The sequence below is a fragment of the Copidosoma floridanum genome, unplaced genomic scaffold, assembly GCF_036245765.1.
Source record: "Copidosoma floridanum isolate Cflo_tuat_1 unplaced genomic scaffold, Cflo_Japanese_pri ptg000009l, whole genome shotgun sequence".
NCBI lineage: Eukaryota > Metazoa > Arthropoda > Insecta > Hymenoptera > Encyrtidae > Copidosoma > Copidosoma floridanum.
In genome coordinates this window covers 1052101-1072004 of record NW_028321886.1, presented here as the reverse complement: position 1 = coordinate 1072004, position 19904 = coordinate 1052101, and the positions used below count along the sequence as shown (strand labels likewise).

The following is a 19904-nucleotide window of genomic DNA, read 5'->3' as shown; positions in this document are numbered from 1 at the left end:
AGCATTTTGGAAACTTTGCACTTTGTGCCATACAATAGAAAGTGAAGGAAAATGAGAAGAAAAAAAAAAGAGTAACATGATTAGAGGATTTTTTTTTGTTGAAACGTGGTGGTGTGTTCGACAACTTATTTTGTTGACAGAGCTTTATCTCCTTGGTGAAAAAGTTGGAGCGCGCGTCTACTCTGGATTTTTCTGGATTACAGCGCGATAAGACGGCCAAATGCTCGCGGCGGTCCCTTTGATGTTGTACCCATGTATTGTTTGCTCTCGGCCAAGCTCTTCTCGAAAAGTGAAAACATCGATATCTCCGATGGGCGCGTCAAAGTTCGAGTATGCACATACGTGTGCGAGGGCGCGTGCCTTTTCGCTCAATTATCCCGGGACAAATGCCGATAGCCCGCGATTGTAAATTATCAGCGTGTTTTCCTCCATCGTGTTTCGCCGTTTACGCGTTGGATTGCAAAATTTACCCAAGTGTCGTTCGCCACGATAAGAGACACCTTTTTGCTGTCATCGGAAAGCCAATTGGCTCGCGTTTTCTGAAAAGAAAAAAAAAAAAAAAAAGAAAAGAAGAACCGAGCAATGGCATCGAGTGAGGATTTTAAAAGCGCGAAAATCACACATGAGACGTGGTGCGAAAAAATGGGTGGCTCGAGGACGATAAGATAAGGCGCAATTGGAGCAAATATAACACATTATGTCGGTACGTGTGTTGCTTACACGGTACATGTTTTAACTGAGCATCGGCGTTGATTGTACATTTTCGATCGAATGATTGACTTGCAAGCACATATGCCAACAATGGCCGATCACTCGGTGTACCCTTGGTTTTTCGATGGTTCTTGCGTTGTTTACTTTCGTACTTACTTGTTCCCCTTTTTTGCTGCGTGATTTGCTGAAAAGGACAAAAAACAGAGAAAAACTGAGGCAAAGTAGCAAAAAAAAGCGACCAACATAATTTTTTTTTTTTCTGTCTTTATTTTCTTCTTTCACTCGTTTCGATGCGACTCGATCGTACACATATACATATCATTATTATCATACATGCTTCCCTTTTGTTTTCATCGATCGTACGCATCAAAATCGTCAAAGCACTAGATACAACAGGATGCGACTCTTTTTTTTAAATTTATTTATTTATTTAGCGCTTACGTAATCTTTTTTTTTTTTTCGTTTGTTTATCCAATCTTTGTTTCGATCATCACCATCGACTCGGACCATTTCAAAGGAGTTACATGACTAAAGGACTATCCGGTCATCATCGTTGTTTGTTTTTTCAATTTTTTTTTTTTTTTCTTTTCATCGTAAAACTAGTCGATAATATAATTTATATATATATATATATTCATTCTTTTTATTTATTATTTTTTTTTGCAAAAGTCCTATTACTCGCTACAATGTATATATAATAATAATAATTAATAATATTAATAATAATAATGTATAATAATAATATTAAAAAACGCCGTAATACTTTAAGCTATGTACAAAGCGCGACTGCAGTCTCATTTCTTGAGGGGGAGATTGGGCGTGAAAGAGACAGATGAAATAAAAGGGAAAAGTGGACGGAAGAAAACTACTCGGGTAAAAAAAAAAAAAAAAAAAAAAAAATAGAAGCTCCGCTCGAGACCACACGGTACTAGTAAAAATCCCGAAAAAGGGGGAAAGAGGTAAAACAAGCCGTGCCATATGCGACAATCTCTCCACCATTGAATTACACACGGACGATCCCCTCGTGTCCCTCTCTGTCCCCGTCTCGTTGACTTTATCCAAGGTGAGCGTGCAAAGGCACCCCCTCGCACGGAGAGACCGGGGAAGAAAAAAAAAAAAAAAAAGAGCTAGTCGTTTCCGCGTTGGTAACGCGATACACCCCGGGACCGGACGCTGAATAACTTTGCGCACTACTCGCTCTCGCGCGACACTTTTTCCGCTCGCACCTCCGTCGCGTCCGAGTATACACAAGTATAGGTACACATAAATAATTATATACACCGAGACAGTATCGGGTTTCGCCCGTGTCATTCTTTGTTCTTCGGTGTTTTTCGCTCGATCGAAGTCGACGCCGTGTGTGTACAATGACACGCCAAATAAGTTTCTCTTTAATCAGCCGTAAAGGGTAACATATTTGCTCCCCGGGGTGTAAGGGGCGTTGCGCAATTGTCGCTAGAGTGATAAAACGATACACGCGAACTCTTGCATCGGTCCACAGTATACGTGTGGGACACAATTCAACAACAAGTCGGTGGACGAATAAATATAATAACATTGACATGCATCAATGATCAACAGTGCACCTTTCACAACGAGATCAGTACGTGTATGAGTATACCTACTGAAATCGCGTAAGTATCGGGCCGCCACCACTTTGCAAACAGCTCGATCATCGTACAGTATTAAGCACACGCACACGCACACACGACGTCAAACAAATGTATAACACGAATGCAAGAGGCAGCAGCGGCGGTGGGGGGAGAGGGTGGGCCGTGTACGCGTGTGTGTATATATGTCGCCGGAGGGCTGGGCGTGGTCCCCCGGTAGCCCCTATGCGAGAAAAGGGCCGAATCATCGAGCGCGTGCGGCGTATCCCCGGTAGCTCTACCTGTTTTCGCTCTCTCTCTCTCTCTCTCTCTCTCTCTCTTCGGTGTTATTACACGCACGGTCCAATTTGGTGGGCCCGTGCACGGAGATCTGGCCCCCGGGCTTGCGGCGGTGTCTTTATAGCTCTTGCTTGCTTCTCTTCATCCCTCCGTATATGGTGTTGCTGATGGTGTTTTTTTTCTTCCTTTTCTTCCTTTTTTTTCTTTTCGTACGGATAAAGTACACTGTAGGTGAGATGCTGCTGATTTCCTCTTCCACGACATTGGTGGGGTTGTCATGTCGACTTGTATGTTTGTTGATTTGTCACTTGGGGTGGGATAAGCGGGGCAGGTGTATGTTTTTGTTTTAATTAAATTATTGTAACGTATGAACACGCGCGTGTTGGGCAAGAGATGAAAACAGAGGATCATTTGACGTGAAAGGAGAGGCGAGGCTGAGTAAGAAGAAATAAAAGGGGGTCGGAAGAAGAAGAGGGACTGCTGGACTAGCGAGATGAGCGCGGGAGTTGATTATTTAAAAAATATATTTATAATAATAATAATAATAATAGTGAAGGAAGTGGAAGAACAAAAAAATGAAATAAAATAATAAGAGAAAAACAGAAGGTTCCGCGTCAATCAGCGCCGGCACGTGAGTGTGGCGAGTTTGAAACCACAATTATCGGACACATGAGTGATGATGTGTGTATGTGTATAGACTGTGCGTGTGTCCGACTACGATGGACGTGGGGAGTGAAGGAGGGGGATCGGGAAATTGGTAATCTACAAATTTGACGGGGGATGCTGGACCACCGGGTAGGTGGACAGAGGGACGGGGAGGAGGCACTTGCGATGGCTTCTAGTACCTAGAGTAGCCATTCGAGTAGCCGTTCGAGTAGCCGTTGGAGCCCTTGAAGGGAACGGAGTGTATGCTCCTGGAACAGAGATTGTGCCAAAACGAGAGGTCAGAATGGGACGTGTTGGTATTTTATCATTTCATCTTTTTTTTTTTTTTTTTTTATATTTTTCCATTTTTCCTTGCAATGGCATGAGTGGTTTTGGGAAGAAAAAAATTTGTTTTCACAAGTAAGTGAATTCAGCACCGAGAGCCGCCCAAACAAGCACAACTTACTTTTGTTCTCAAACGACGCGTCTTACATTTTGTAGTCAAGTATATACACCAGACGGAGCAAAGTAGAGACAAGATTATTACGACATATTTTACTCTTGAAAGTACAACGTGCGTCAAAGAAGGACAAGTTGACGAAATAAAAGTAATGAACAAAAAACATCAAAGTATCACAGTCACGCCCGTGAAAAAAAAAAGAAAAAAAGTAAGACTTGTCCTCAAGACTACTTGACAATCATTGTCATCGCGTGTAAGTGAAGTGCCAGTATAGGTGCGCTCGAAATGCAAATACGACTAAGTACTTGCAAGTACTCATTACCGATGATTAATTGTTATTTTTCTACTTGACGTATTTTGTTCTTCCCAAGTCCAAAACCGTATGAAAATGATAGTGGTTAGTATAAAATAGAGTGCAGTACAGTACGGCATGCTTAGGTGCGTTATTCAGAAAATTGAGAGGACTATTTTCCTTTCAAATACAATGTATTGTTATATATAAAAAATAATATGTTGTCATCATGTATGTATAATATATGTATATATAATATTTATAGTGTCTATAAGCAGTAGGTTAATGATAAATCACAATATGTTGAGACCAAAAATCAATAATTAATAATGATAATGATAAAAATAATAATAATAATAATAAATGTAATGGATAAACAATCGCATTACGCGCGTCCACTACTCTAGGGATGATAAAAAAACGCGAACAGAATATAGGTATAACAAGAAACAAAAGCTCAATTATTAGACGAAGAAAAAAAAAGTGCTTGCGATCAAAGCAGTTCGAACAAGTGGTGTAAAAACAGTGTATTAGCATCGGATGGTACAATGTGGTGGAAGGGCTTTTAATGAGGGCTTTCAGAGACAGTGTAGTGCTAGCGATTTTTCCAGAGCATCTTTTTTAACAAATAAAAAAAAGTAATAATAATAATAATAAAAACAACAAAAAGAACAACAGACATCGACGACGCATATAATAATAATAATAATTTTTTCTCTTTACACTGACGTGGGTATGTGTTTAAAGTGTGTAAAAACTGTGGGTGAGTGAGATACAATGCGCGTGAGAAGGCAGGAGTAGGTCCCGAGAGCCAGCTCCCGCTCACCGCCACCCACATCTACAACAGAACAGAAAAAAAAAAAAAAAAACAAACAAGACCACCGCCATTACACACAAGGTCATAATACACCATATGAGTATATAATTAGTAGTAAGTAAGTATATATGGTATACAGTAAGTATAGGAGTTTTGTTGAATACGACAGTAAGAAATAAGTTTCATTGATTTGTAGTCATAAAAGTTGAAAAATAGAGTTACAGGAAATTTTTACTGCAAGAACTACGGTATGTAAAACGATTAGGACCACAAGATGCGTATGTTTTACCGTAGTTTTTGAAATAATTGTTTCCAAGTTATGGGTGTTGGAAATGTTTCTTGAAACATGGATATTTTTTCCAGTGAACTTTCCTTCTTTGATAAGATTCTTTCTACATTGGAACAATCAAGATTTCAATCTTCTCAAAGGAGCTTTCTAAATATTTATAAAGTTATGAAATTTAGGTTAAAGTAATATTATTAATGAGGAAAACCATGCAATTGCCGTAAACTCGTGGTAAAATTATCCATATTTTGAGATTTATTACTTCTATACTGAAATTAATATAATTTACGATAAAGTTGACTATTAATATTTTATGTTATTACGTAAACATACACAGAATTGAAGTCATTTTACCCCATGTATATACAGCTTACAATGTACAACAAGGCAAATATCGAGACCTTAGGAGCCAGGATCTCTAATACCATTCTACCCACAAAGACAAAGGAAACGTTGAGACTATCTGAGCTAAAATCCACTAACTGTATAAAAACTTGTGACCTACAACGGAATATATTCAATTTCCCATAGTAATCTTCAAGAGAATAAAAATCCCAATGAATATTCCGTCATTTAGCTCAACCAATCTTAATAGGTGTAAAAGTTAACGATGCACGCCCTTTCATTTGCTTTGTAAATGACTCCACATCATAGTTCTAAAAGTAAAAATTCTTGCAACTACTTCCTCCGTACACCATCTACAAGTCTGTCTTGGGAGCGTATTTAGCACTTACATGCAATATTATCTCGCAGACACGCGTAGTCGTAAACTAAGCTCGTCCCTCTCTCGCATGCCAAGAGATATTGTCTTTCCACATTATTTCACTGAGTTTCGTCAAACAAACAAAAAATAATAGTAATAATAATAATAATAACAAGAAACCCGCTGTGTGACCTTCGACTCTGAGCAACAATGAGAGAGAGAGAGGCAAGAAAAAAAAATAAATAAATAAACAAATAATAAAAGTTTCGTCGTTATACGATCTGGGCGCGTTATCCGCCTGATTTATCGGTTACGTGCCGCTGCTTCCGCGACGGGAATAATCATCATCATCATCATCATCATATTTCCCTCGTGGCCGTTATATACCTCTTGCGGCCGTTGTTGTTGCTGCTGCATGCCCTTTCCTGCGTTCGTATGGTACACCTATACCCCTTCAGCCGACTTGAGGTTTTCAAGTCGCTGGGTAGGTAACCGGTGATTTGCGACCGTACGCGGCGATCAATTTCAGAGACGATTTTCACTGGTGCCCTTTCCTTCTGCTCCGTTTACGCGGGCTCCTTCCCCCCCCTCTTTTTCTCGGTTATTGTTACTCAAACGACGCGACGCACGCGGTGTGTTGTTTACGATTGTTCCCCTTTCGAAGGTACAATATTATCTGTTTGATTAATGAATTTTCAGTTGTTTTAATGGATAGCGTTTTGCAATCGCTTTGTACGTGCTCTTTGACATTTATCTCGTGCCCAATAAAGCGATCGTATGTTCGAGTATACATTGTACTTTGCGCAGTATTTGTCACTCGAACGAGGTAAACGCGTGTACCGCGAAATCGGGGGAATCGGTTGGAAATCGGAAAGTTTCAGGCCAAATGTTTGCATTGCGTTTATTCATTGCCTTATTCTTTTCCTCGTCCCAAAAGTTGTCGAAACAATATGGTTATCGGTATTTTCTACCAGGTGTCCTCGAACGCGATAAGAATCGTCGCTTAGCGCGCGTACAACGATCCTCGAGGAAAATAATATTCTCCACTCGTTTTTTTTTCGGACGTTGGTTTTGCCACGTACGCATATGCCTTTATGTTACTTTATCGTCGGGCGCTATGTTTCACGGACATGCGCGTAACGCGAATGAATTTATACGACACGCGTCTATGATGATTCTCTGCGCTTAAATGTCGTTAAACGTAATTGGTATTATCGAACGCGTGTGTATAAATATTGTATGATCTCATGACAATATCATTCATACAAATATAACGTGTACATATACACACGTCGCATATCTATGATAATGGAAATGATTTTCGCGTAACCCAATGACTTTTTTTTTTTTTACCAATCTATCCGATATACCTTCATGTACCATTAATTTTTTATTTGTTATATTTTTTTGAACACGAGCGTACCGATTACCAGCAACAAAAGCAGCAGCAACAACAGGACGTTTTTTGTATTCGTGTTCAAGTTCAATTGCTTATATGCCACCGAAAGAACGCGATCGAGAAAGAAACCGATCGACGTAATTGGAAGAAAAAAAGTCAAGAAGATGAAATGAAGGAAAAGTCAGACCGTCGCGTCGCTGAAAAACGAAGAGTCGCCATCGTCGTTGTATTAGTTTCTAGGAGAGCGTATAGAAACCGGTTTATCTCTCTTCATTGATCTCTCGCGCTCGCGTGCGCCATTATCGTATCGCAAGCGCCTATAGTAGTAGTAGTGGTAGTAGTAGTCGTGGTGGTAGTAGCAGCACCCCGAGTATGAATGTATATATACTTGGATGTGGACAGCAATTTTTATACGTGTATGCACATGTACGTACAGTTGGGTGAAAATAAGGTGACGTTATTTCGACCACGACATAATGATATTATTCCCTTGGCTAAATAGCGCACGAATAAAGTGTGATTTACCGGTGATTACGCGACAGGAGAATGTCAAAAGGTGCTACGAAAGAAGATGAAGAAAAATGACACATCTGTGTAATAACGTATGAAAATACCCATAGAAGCTAAATACATAGTGTGTGCATTATAATAAAATGATCGGTATGCAAGTATTTGAAATAAGTATAGTACGGAGAAAAACATACTTAAATTGGAAAAATGAAAAAAAAAAAGAAGATAAAAATAAAGTAGAAAATTTGTATGTAAATACCTGTGCTGTTTGAGGTTGTCCTGGCGTTTAAAGGACTTGCCGCAGACCTCGCAGGTGAAGGTCACGTCGGCCTTGTGGCTGCGCTCGTGTATCATGAGGTTGTAGGGCTTGGTGAAGCGCCGCTGGCAGTACTTGCAGACAAACTCGACCGTACATTTGGCTCGCATCTTCTGCCGGCGGCCGAACTCCCTGCCGTGCCCCTCTGTCTCCATTGACATTATCGCGAACATCCTTATGCGGATTCCCACCCGTTGCCGGGGACCCACGGACGAGATATATATATGTATATGTATATATAAAAGCTGGCAGTAGTGGTAGTACTGCTGTAGCAGTTGTCTCTCTTTCTTTCTTTCTTTCTCTGTTGTGCGCCGCCGCCGCAGCAGCGCAACAGTACAATCTCGTCTCTCTCTCTTTATTACTTCACCAAAGGCTTGCTCGCAGTTGCTCTCTCTTTCTCGCTCTCCGTTCCACCTCCACGCCTCTTTGTCGACGACAATGACAACGATGTACACACTTGTATACCTGCCAACACAAGACATATCAAAGCCACTGTAATTTTTTTCAAATTTTTTGCTAATTTTTTTTTTATTCTAATTTTACACTCTTTTTTATTTCACTTGTTGCAAGTAACGAGTGTTCGCAATGCTTCTAGAATAGAGGCCGTGATGGGGTCGCGCGTGTATAAATTATTTAGCGCCCGTACCAAGCCGATACTGTACTCTCGGACAAAGGAGAGATCGGCAACAGAAGTTGCAAGCTACCGGCGATCATCTCTCGACCATCTTTCGTAATGCTGTTCCCTCGCGTCGATAAACCTCCATATACCCCATACTATCATGTAACCACTATAATATTGTCTTTGCCCCTGAATTTTTGGGAAAAAAATCATATGGTAATAAATGAAGATATAATAAATATATACGCACGAGTCGAAACGAATTATTAATCAACAGCAGTGAGTCTTGGGGTCCCGTTTGATATATTTACAGACGACACAAACGAGCCGGCTAGAGAAAGAGGAGACGTGGGGTTATAAAAATGCGGCCATTAAGACGCCACGGGGGGCTCTTCGCTCGTTATCCGTACCGGGAGAAATCGTCCGGCATCGGGAAAACGCTCTCGTTATAACAACACCGGCACAAACCGACAAACAACCCGACTACTTACTTATTTCGATACTACTTCTCGATCGGTATACTTTTTTTTTATGTCGTCGTTAGTACACGAGATGGGCGTATTTATTGCGAGGAATTTTCGTTCGTGGGACTTAACTGCGAGTTCGTCGAGGGAATCAATTATTTTCGAGTGTTCGGTAAAAGAGTCGTTCGATTATAATTTAGAAATTTTTATGGATTATCGTCCGCAGATCTTTCGCGGCATGTGATACTCTTTGACGATTCACGCTTAGCATCGAAGAAAATTTTTTACAAGATCACTTTGTCCTTGTCCCCTTTGACCAAAGCTTCATTATTCAAGTCAAACAGCACTGAGAGAGCAATCAACTGGTAACCAATGTAAGAAAATTAAATTAGCACGGCAATTTTCAGCCCCTTGCAACAAACGACTGTACAACACAGCACACGTGAGCCAGAACACGCGCAAGAGTCGTAAAACCAGTCTACCTGAACAAAAGCACTGTGTATATACAGGCCAACTATAGTCTACAGGTGGTAAGTATAGGCAATGGTTACAGTGTAGCACTGGCAGTACTTATATTTCTCTCAAGTTAACGCCGACGCGCAAATAAGGGAAACTACCCGTTTGGAAAAAGATTTCTGCTGTCGTGCAAGAGTGTGACTAAAGGGTGGAAGTACACTTTCATTATCTTTTTCTATGAGAAATGACAAAACTGAAGAAATAAAACGATGCTTTGTTGAAGAAATAGATACTAGTATCCTTGGTAATTTGTAGTATAACATCTTTATTGTAGTTTAAAGTTCATGAGTAAAAATAAATTATAAATTTATAACCCTATATTACTATATGCTCATCCATTATTATTTAAACGTCATATCTATAATACGAATATTGTATCGTCGCATTGAACTTGGGTTTTTGACCATCGATGTATTTATGAGCAAGTGCTCTTTTTCAGAACTCATTCAGAGACGCTTTTGCTTTGGATACTTTCAAGACTTATTGTTAAACGTAGTATCTGAAATGTGTACGAGTTAAGGGGACTTTTATTGTTAAAACAAGCCTAACGGTGAAATGAAAGTATATTTGACTTGCAAGGACCCAATACATAGCAACTCCCTGGGGGTATACATTTTGAACTAAGTAAAATAGAAACATTGACGAGAGTGGAAGAAGTGCTGAGACACCATTAAAATCATTTACTAGTCTGGTTATCTCTGACGCTAACTGAGCTAAGACTAATCTTACATGCAAGCCTAATGTGGTAAAGAGAATAATTTAATCTACTGAGAGGTGTGTTACTGTTTATTGAATAGGCTTATATTTCGTAAATGTTGTCAGTACCTTGCAATTGTTTGTTTTCCTAGAAAACCCTACGCGTAAGTCGTGTGTTTAAGTTTGCGTCATAAAGCATGAAGGTTCCAAAACAAAAGATTATTCGTCCTGACTTACTAAATCAAGGATGTAGTATATTGATGAGCTCCAACTAATTGGCAAGAATCTTACCACTAACCCTAGTTGCCATACTTTTAAGGATACTGAAAAATGACCAAATACAATCGTTACGACCGTCAAAGGATTTTAGCTTCAAAAGTAGTGATATTTACTAGCTGTATACTCGGCAATAATGAAATAACGTTAAGGCCCACACCAAGTGAGCCGCAGCACACTGGCTTGCCCTATAGCTAATATAGTGCCAAAAAGGGTCTGGTACAAGCTGAAATTCCTTCACGACGGGTAGCCTTTGTATACGTTGCTAAGATGCCATGAGGTTCAACTTCCAATCGTAAGCCAACTTGGAATAGCAATACTCGTTCCCTCCTTACCTAGTCAACGAATTCACATTCATAACACATTCAAGGCACGCTCTCGCATAATCCAGCTACCGCCGATACACCATTTCCAAGGAAAAATACGCTACAAACGTGCGTAAGCAGGTACCGACACGAAAGTACACTAATACTTATCGTGGCTAGAGTTTGAGTAGAGCATTACATTAGTCGTGCCAAGCGCATAAAAGCCGCCGCTGCTGGCGTGTCCGAATGAGTAATAAGCCGCCGGCGCGTGCTACCGCTACACCAGGTAGTTAGGTATATACGTGTTGCGGGCGGGCGAAGCCGTCTAGCTAGCTACTTAACTGCGCCGTAGCTTACGGCCGGCAGGACCTAATTGGGCCCCCGTGTTACGCGCTTGGTATAATAGGTAACGACTGGAGAGCTGGCTTGTTTTTCTTTTATCTCTCCTTCTCTGGTTCTCTCGAGGTGTTTCTCCTCTTTCGCTTTTGGACTCGCATAGTACCTGTATACGTATCTTTCCCTTCTTTTCGTCTCGCTCGTGTGCTGCAGCCACTGGATTACGCGCACGTGACTTTTCACTTTCGGAAGGCGTTAGGGTTTGCTTTTGATCGCTCGACTCGAGAGTCCTTTTATCAGTGGACACAAAGTGTAGAATATATGAAAGTTTCTAAAACAATGATGATACAATTCAAATGAGTGGCTATGTTTTTTTTTAAATTACAGATTTAGAATTGAATTACAATTGCCATGTGGTTAGCTAACGAGATGCTCGTGGCTAAATCTATTGTTTGAAAGAATATTTTAAAATCAAGAACAAATATCCAGACAGGTGTATGCCCATTACTGGATGGATTTGATTAGTTTCGAGACTGATCGTTAACGCGTCATTGGATTTTCCATTGAATGTACACCCGACGAAGCGATTGTGTCACGCTCCCGACTCGTGATCTTTTCTTTACATGCACATAGCGGTATACTAACTACATCTGACGTATCAAGATGGTCCGCCTCTGTCTCTAACGATTACCGCACAGTTATTGGACTCGTGATCTGACGAGACAACCGCACCCGCCACCGAGGAGACAGCCGATTGATAAAATGTTCCTATGGCAAACGACTCGTGCCCACGATGTGGGAGTCAATTCTACTGGAAGGAACCGCGCGTCCTCGCCATGAATGCGACTTGTGACTCACGTTACACAACCAGAACGTTGCTAAAGAGTCAATGTAGCATAAGTTATATATCATTTATGGTATCGAGGTTCAGGGAGCACATGCAGCCTCGAAGCAGCAATTAATTTTTTTCAACCTTTACGTCTCAAATACAATTCGTCACATATCAATATCGTAAACGTCCAATCTCTATTGAAATATTAGAAAGAACGAGGTAAGTTTGAGAAGCAAATTAAGCCTCAACAACTAAGCTATTTACCAGAGGCACGTACAATATGTCTCTTAGCGTACAACCCGCGTTAATCCTGTTATTAAAAAAAATAATAATAATAATAAATACAAGTTAACTGAAAGTTAAAATAGCACTGATACGCACATTTCGTTGTTTGTGTAGAGCATGAAAATTTTAGCCGAGAAATAAAAATGAAGTGCACGTGCCAAGACTGTAAGAGCCGGGCATTGCGGAGGGGGCCACCAACCGGGAGCGTGCATGCTGCTACTGTGCGCCGCCCTGCGCGCGCGCTAAGCGAGCCAGAGCACAGAAGCCGGCATGCCCGAGCGGCTACCGGTTTTTTCGACCAGTTACAGGCTGCCCCGGGCGCCTCCCTCCCCCCTTGGCACGACCACACCCTCTAGCCTTCCTCTTTAAACGCATGCTCGTGACTTGATTAGATGAACCCGCAATTACAAATGTAGGACCTCTGTGTCTACATACTGGCTCCAAAAAGGAAAATTATTTCGAGCTTCGCCCAGATGCATAAGTGCCCCCTCCTCTCATCCCTTCGAGAGCGAGTCGGCCTCCGAAATTCTCCGTTATTTTCCTTCTTCTTTCTCCTCTTATGCCCTTTTGTCTTCTAGGGGAGTGGTCCTCACGGACCTGTCCCATGCGGGGAGTTTAGTTTTTTGTCGGTATAGGCACACCGGGTGAATCCGACACTACCACCAGATTAGCTGGGGTGTCTATAAAGATTTTTCCCTCCCCGCTCCATCAAACAAAAAAAAAAAAAAAAAAAAAAAAAAAACAAATTATTGATGCTTAACAGGTTAAGAGATGCTTTCTCATAGACTGCGAAATTTTTCAACTTAAATAAGTATGAATAATTTCCGATCTTCCTTAATATGAAATTATCAAGTATCAAACTGACATGGGATTACTCACGTGTGTTTTAAGAGGCTGGGTTCCTTTGACTGTTGGTACCACCGCTGTCGGCTATCTACTGATCGACGATGATGAGTGGCACACTGCCGCTATTGCCGCTGTTCCTTCTGGTATTGATCAAACGGATGATCCGGTAAATCAGACTCGTTACTCTTCCACTGATACAGAAAGACACTGCGTAGTTCCAACTCGAGAGCGTCGGAGAGGACACAAGAGTGGCGGTCAACTAAAGTATAAGTAGAGCAGCGATTTAGCGAGTCAGTTAAAGACGAGTGAGTAAGTAAGTGAACGGTTGAGGCGTAGCAGTGGTAGTTAGTGCAGATAGTAGGTCTGGACCGTTTGGGTGCGCGGCGTCGACTGAAGAAAAGTCCGGTTGGCCGGGCGCTGGGTACACTTGGTAGCCCGAATAGGTAGACCAAGAGTCTCTCTTTCCCGTGGAGCGGACGGTAGGTCGTAGAGAGACGTGTAACGCCAAAGGTTGGTAGGCAGGCTGGTTGGCAAGTCTCTCTCTTTCGCTTAGCTGCCACTGCTCCTGCTCCTCCCGTTTCGCTCTCCTTTTCGCTCCTGCACTGCCTGCCTCTGGTTGGAGGACCGGGGGGACCTCCCTACCGAACTCGGGGACTTGGTCTCTTTTTCCGTCTCGCTCTTTCGCTTAAGAAGCAGCGAGGCGCACACGAGCCGCCACCGCCACCGTTAAAGCGCCGCCACCGCGCCACTGCTCACATTCTCTTTCTCTCTCCCCCCCTTTGCTCTGGTCCCACAGCAGTCCCAGCTATAATATAATATGCAGTTGGAGCAACAGAGACGGCTGCCTGATGCTGCTGCTGCTGCTGCTACTCCACTGCTGATGCTGCCTACCGTCGTCGTCGCGCACCGCCACGGGAGAGGGAAAGGCAGTAGCGCTTTTTATCTGCTGCTGCTGCAGCCGCTGCTGTTGCCCAGCTCTATTCTGACTCAGAGGATCAAGAATGAGAGAGCGAGACAGAGGCAAAGAGAGCGCGCATAGCGGCGTCCTCGTCGTGCAGTGCTCGCCGAATAGCAACGCGCTTACTCACAAATCCTCTGAGACACGGATGGCTCCTTGGGAATGAGAGAGAGAGAGAAAGCTGCTACTCCTGCTGTTGCTTGTGTCGTTTTTCAGGATACCCCTCTCCCCCACTGCCAATATAGCCGAGGCACCGCCCCCCTTCCTCCAGCTTATTCTCGTCCACCTCCTCTCCTCTCCACCCCCCGAAATGGGACTTAACGACGACGATTGAGCGGGGGTGGGAGTCTCTGGGCATTGGAAAATCCGCAGCATAAATTTAAGCCCATCTTTTGGGCCCCCCCCCCCACCCCCTCCCTTTTGTAATTTCTATGCACACTCTTGACCATATGGTTCGGCAATTGTCAATTGCAACAATATACCGTGTGCGTACCTATAGGATCATGTAGTTCGGTTAGCTCGCGGGGCCTTACGGAGTAAGAAAGTTCAGTCCCATCACTGGAAGAGGGACTTTCTTCCTTCAGCGGATAGAGCGCTTGAACGATATATCGAAAGAAGGAGAGAAACGAGAAGGATAAGGAAGCACGGGCGAGAGCGGGCCGAGCGGTGAAGACGGAGCGAGAAAGAAGAGAGAAGCGCGGGGGCCGGCGCGTCGTGGCGCGCAGACCGCCGCAAGGGTTCCCAGGGCACGTGGGAAATGCACAGTAGTCGCTATCGGCTCCCACCTCCCTCCCTGGGCCCCGGTACAACTCCCCCCGCCCCCGCATGAGGCGCCTACTGCGAGCACTCTCTCGTGTGGCAGCAGCAGCAGCAACGCCTTCCCCCTCCCAGCTGGCATCGAGGCCCCACCCAGATCCCGAGTGGGTAAGTCAGGATTGGCTAGAGTTGGATCCTCCCACGTAGATGGGACGCGTGCCCGCATATAGCCAGCAGTACGGAATAGCATGGGATCTGGGACCGCAGACCCATAGCGACATGGGACTATTGTATATTGTATGGTAGGGCTGTATAGAACGAGCGAGCTCCCTGCCACCGACTGTGTCGCCCGTTTTTTTTTGTGGCTTATTACGGGCCGGCGCACCCGCACCAGCCCATAGCCCTTCGGCGACTCCGAGGCAACTCTCTTGTAACGATATCCTGGGCTGCGCAACCACCACTTTTTCCTTTCCCAATTATTTTTGCCCAACTGCGGCGCGCCGCGAAATTTCCCATGCAAATTCTCCGGGTAGAGCCGCGATCCACGTCCTCTTCTTCGATCTCCTTCTTCTTCCTCTCTTTCCTCCTCCGCAGCTTTATCTGGCCAAACGTTCTCATCATCCCATGGATAGTATATATGGGCGCACCGCGATTTGACTTTTTCATTTGCCAATAATATATACATATGCAAATGATGCTCATCGCACGCTTGATCACCACCATACATTAGCCGCACTTATACCGAGCATTCTTCCCTCCGTGGCATTCAACTTTTTCGTGCGGGTCATACATATAGTATTATATATATTTGGCTTTTGATGATTGTCTTTCCCTTCGAGAATAATGCGTAATTAAGCCGTCTTTTGGATGCACGTGCACCTAATTCAATGATGGTTTTCAGATAACCGAGTCAGGTGGATGGCAGAGAGGCAGACTTTTAATCGAGTGTCTCAAAATTTTAATCCTGGCCTTCATACTACGGATTGTTGAACTAATACTCAGTTACGCGTGCGGACAAATAACCCCCGTTGTTGTACCACGATCATATCGGACCACCAAGTTCTCAAGAGACAATAATTGATAAATTTCATTTAATGCTCCTAATCTGTGTAAGCCGACGAAAAGGGCTTCAAGCTTATGGATGGTTAATTACAATTTCTTAAAGTTTCACACCTTTCATCATTTTTTCGCTATTTTCTTATAATCACGTTTTTTATTTTTCACCTGCTGAATTGTTAGCCATCCTAACTTTCATCTTTCCGATTTCCCATACGTCCTTATACTCACTATTCCGAATTTTTATCTTTTCGAAATTATATCCTTCTGTTTTTCGTTTATCCTTTTATTATTATCAATCCAAAATTTGAGCTTTCCGAATTTTTTAACATCCCATTTTACGTTTTTCGAATTTTCAGTCTTTCTAAATTCGACCTTCAGGTATTTAAGACTTTCGTCGCAGTTAGGTACGCTACACACTGTAGAATTGGTTACTAGATGAGATCTAAGTACGTGGTTTTAGAGATACTTGAGAAACTTTTGCTGCGGGAGCTTTTTCGCAGACACCAGTCCTATAGTATGTGTGATACGAAATTTTTGCATTGTCCCTTACCTCCAATGATAAAAAAGTGTTACGTACCTACTAACCTTAATTGATTTGAAATCCAAATTCAGAGCAACTAAAAAACTTACTAAAGCTCATATTTCTCACAATACAAACTGTATAAGCAAAGTTTTGAGTGAAGGATGCTCCTCGCGTATTGTAGGACATTACATTCATGCTATACTTATTCCTACAAAAAATGATGAGCCACTCTAAAATTACGTCAGTTGAAAGGTAAGTATGCAGAAGCGGTGCTCCACCCCAATTTGGGTCTTAAAATTTTTTTATGGTTTCGAGCCATTTTCTATGATTATATCTAATAATCGCAAGATGGGGGAAGACGTTTTTTACCATTTTTTACCATTTTTACCATAAAAAAAAAAAAAAAATTTCGATTTCTACTATTTTAATACTTTAGTTGTGGCATTAAAATGTAATGTAGGGGACAATATGATACGGTGATACAAGTTAAGCAGATTATTTATTATCATTTTAAAAATCTTCCGTAATTACCCAATCCCCAAACTCTTTCCACTTTCCTCAATTGTATTATCTCTGAAAAATGTAACAAAAATCAGTCAGGCGTGCGGCAAAAATTACGCGAAAATCCAAATCCTCAAGCCACTTGCACAAAGCACAAACGACACAAATAATCTCGGGCGCATCTTGGCGACACCTTATCGATTGACGCAGATATACATCAGCGAGCGAGATAAGGGACTCGTCGATCGTGAGATAATATCCTGACAAAGGAGAGGGGGGAAAGGAAAAGGCCTTTGCATCTGCCGCTCAGGTGAGAATTAAGCGAGTCTTTAGCGGCACGTGGAAGCGAAAAAGAAGGAGAAGCCGTCTTCCAGGCACATATACGTATTATTTATACCAAAGGGCCAGCCGTGCGGAGATGAGTAAGGGAGAGCGGTCGTGGTGGCGGTGCATACAAAAATGATTTGTTAAGGGGCCCGTTTCGAGCGCGAGGCGTGCACGCGCGGGCGCGCGAACGAAAGATAAAATACACGGCAGTGCAGAGGAGGGAGAAGAGGCGCAGGGTGTATAGGCATACATAAAGAGGCGGCAAGGCAAGAGTTAAAGGAAGAAAGAAAGAAAGGAAGATAGTGGCAAGGAGCAGAAGAGGCGTGCAGTGCATTTGGACTTTTCACAGACAATGCCATACCCCTGCTGTTGCTGATGCTACGAAAGACAGAAAGAGAGAGGACACAACGAAGGGTTGTTCTATACGTATACGAGTAATATCATTTTACGGGCAGAAACCACAGACGAGGAGTCCACGACTGTCACTCGTTGGACCGACGATTTAAAAGTTCACACATTACGAATGGCCCCTACTCATCGCTGCCATGATAGTCTGCCGCAATCCAATAGTCTTAGTCACTCGCACGCGGGAGGTCCCTCCTGAATGACGAAAAAAAAAAAAAAAAAAGAGCCATCGATGACAGGCAACAGCAGCCGCTTTTCCTCCTTCCATCGAAAAGCTCCGACGAAAACGCGCAACGCCCAAGCGACGATTAATCCAACCACACTCGCGCTTGTACGTGCACACATGTATAGATTCCCTCGAGTCCGCAGTTCCCCATAAATTGTCCGCTAATTTGCGTGCGTTAACATATTTATGAGCGTGAGGCTAATATTTGCCCTCAGCTCTTTTTCCTTTCCGAAACCGCCCGAGGAAGCCGTACATATACTATACATCGGTACGATCAACAGCAGGTGCTTCTTCTTCTTCTCCTACCTCTTTTCTATAGCTTTGAGAAGGGGGGAAAAAAAAAAAACAAGAATGTCATCGATGATTTACAAGCACCCGTGACGACAGATCGACCAAAAAAAGGCCGAGAGACGGTACGTACACGGTGCCGCGTGTGTTCTCGGTTAATTAAAATTGTCGAGAGCGCGACAAAAACGGCGGGACGAGCGAAAATAACGACGAAGCGCGGCAATGGGAATCCATCCCGGCTGAAATATATTGGCCCTAGGTCGGGGGTAATAATTTCCCTTCGCAGGACGGGCACGGCTAGTTCATTAAGCCACGGCGAGCGATGGCGGAGGCCGAGATTGCGCAACCAGCCAGCTCCTGCCCCTCTGCCCACGCGCTCTACGGTGGTTTTCTTCTTTTTCACCGTCGTCCTCGTCGTAATCGTCCTCCTCACCTACGCCTCGCTTCCTCTTTTTATGATTATCATTATGCGCGTCGCACGCTTCGTACGGATCGTTGTGTCCGTGTAACCCCTTGTAATTCCCTCCCGCTGCGCACCGATACACCGCTGTGTGTGTGTATGTATGGCCCTCACAGCTGCATTTGCGTCATTGCTCGGGATCATTGTCATCGCGCGCACACGTTGTAGGTAAGAAGAGCTCATCTCTCTCGTCGTCCTTTTCTTCTCGTCGTACCGTTTGATGCCGGTAGAAATCGTCACGCTGTGTACTCGTCGCTTTGTGCGTTTATTTATTAATTTTTTCTTTTTTTTTTTTTTTTCTTCTTCTTCTTCACCCACCTCAAAAACTCTTTCACGTATCGGACGAGTAATGTTCGGCAACGACGGACCACATTGCCCATTAGCCTGGGAGCTTTTTTTTGTTGGTAGGTAGAGATGATGGCGAGACGGAGTGCCTTAGAGTCCTTTGTCTATTTGTCGTACGTGAACAAGTCGCGCTCAAGAAAGTAGCTTTTGATACGAGCCGATGTACACCTCGTACATAATGAGCCGAGCATTTGTCAAGCGAATGATCTTAAGCTCGCGCGGCTCGTGAAGGTATATAGAAGGTGTTGTTTCGGAAAGGGAAACCATGAGGGAGTGTAATGGGCTCGTTTTGTTTATCAAGCTGTAGGTGTAGCCAGTCTCGTGGGAGAGATTCTTCGACAAACGAGCATTGCACGGTACAGTCTTGTAAACGCGTGAGATGCGAGATGCGTGACGTGAGCTACGGACATTACATCGATTGTGAAAAGATGTTTGTTTCCATCAGCAATTCATTTCTGTTATCCAAAATGTCAAAAATACGTTCAACTGGAGAGATTTTTGTATGGGTAGTTGATGCATTGGTTGCTTCACCGAATGAAATAATTTTGGTAGTGGTTATCGTGAAACATCAAATTTATATGGTATACATATTGTCACGTTTGTATAGTAAGAGTTGCTTTTGAAATTGCTATTTCTAACATTTTTTAATAAAAAAATCAATGTAGGAACATTGTAGAGTGACAAAACTTATGGCCACTGCAGATTTGAAACGCATACAGATGTGTTGATTCGGTGATAGAAACGTTTCACTCCCCAAAGGTTTTTGATGTCAACAATCGTTGGAAAAAAAAAAAAAAATTGCTTAGTTTGATGGACGAAGCTAAAAACAATTTACAAAACATCGATTTTAATGAGT

The 19904-nt window shown here is 42.9% G+C and overlaps 1 protein-coding gene across 3 annotated transcripts; it reads right to left on the bottom strand.

Moving 5' to 3' along the window:
• Positions 1-996: 996 nt before the first annotated feature.
• Positions 997-13908, bottom strand: drm (odd-skipped family member drumstick). Of its 3 annotated transcripts, XR_001339095.2 has the most exons (4): positions 13234-13908; positions 7969-8490; positions 4724-4832; positions 3460-3511 (listed from the first exon to the last, which is right to left on the bottom strand). XR_001339095.2 is itself a non-coding variant. In XM_014358433.2 (3 exons), exons 2-3 carry the CDS (start codon positions 8196-8198, stop codon positions 3436-3438), a joined length of 306 nt encoding a protein of 101 aa, XP_014213919.2. In that variant the 5' UTR covers positions 8199-8490; positions 13234-13908; the 3' UTR covers positions 997-3435. The 3 variants fall into 3 exon arrangements, 2 of the variants coding, with proteins under 2 accessions (XP_014213919.2, XP_089445967.1); XM_014358433.2 differs by lacking the exon at positions 4724-4832 and having other exon boundaries at positions 997-3511; XM_089589841.1 differs by lacking the exon at positions 3460-3511 and having other exon boundaries at positions 4373-4832.
• Positions 13909-19904: the final 5996 nt, after the last annotated feature.

Excerpts from the sequence above, each read along its gene's own strand:
- drm (XM_014358433.2), bottom strand. The coding sequence starts at position 8,198 with ATGTTCGCGATAATGTCAATGGAGACAGAGGGGCACGGCAGGGAGTTC. Across the intron at positions 3,512-7,968 it reads GACAACCTCAAACAGCACAG|GAGCATACACTCCGTTCCCT; the intron begins GTATTTACATAC and ends TCTCTGTTCCAG.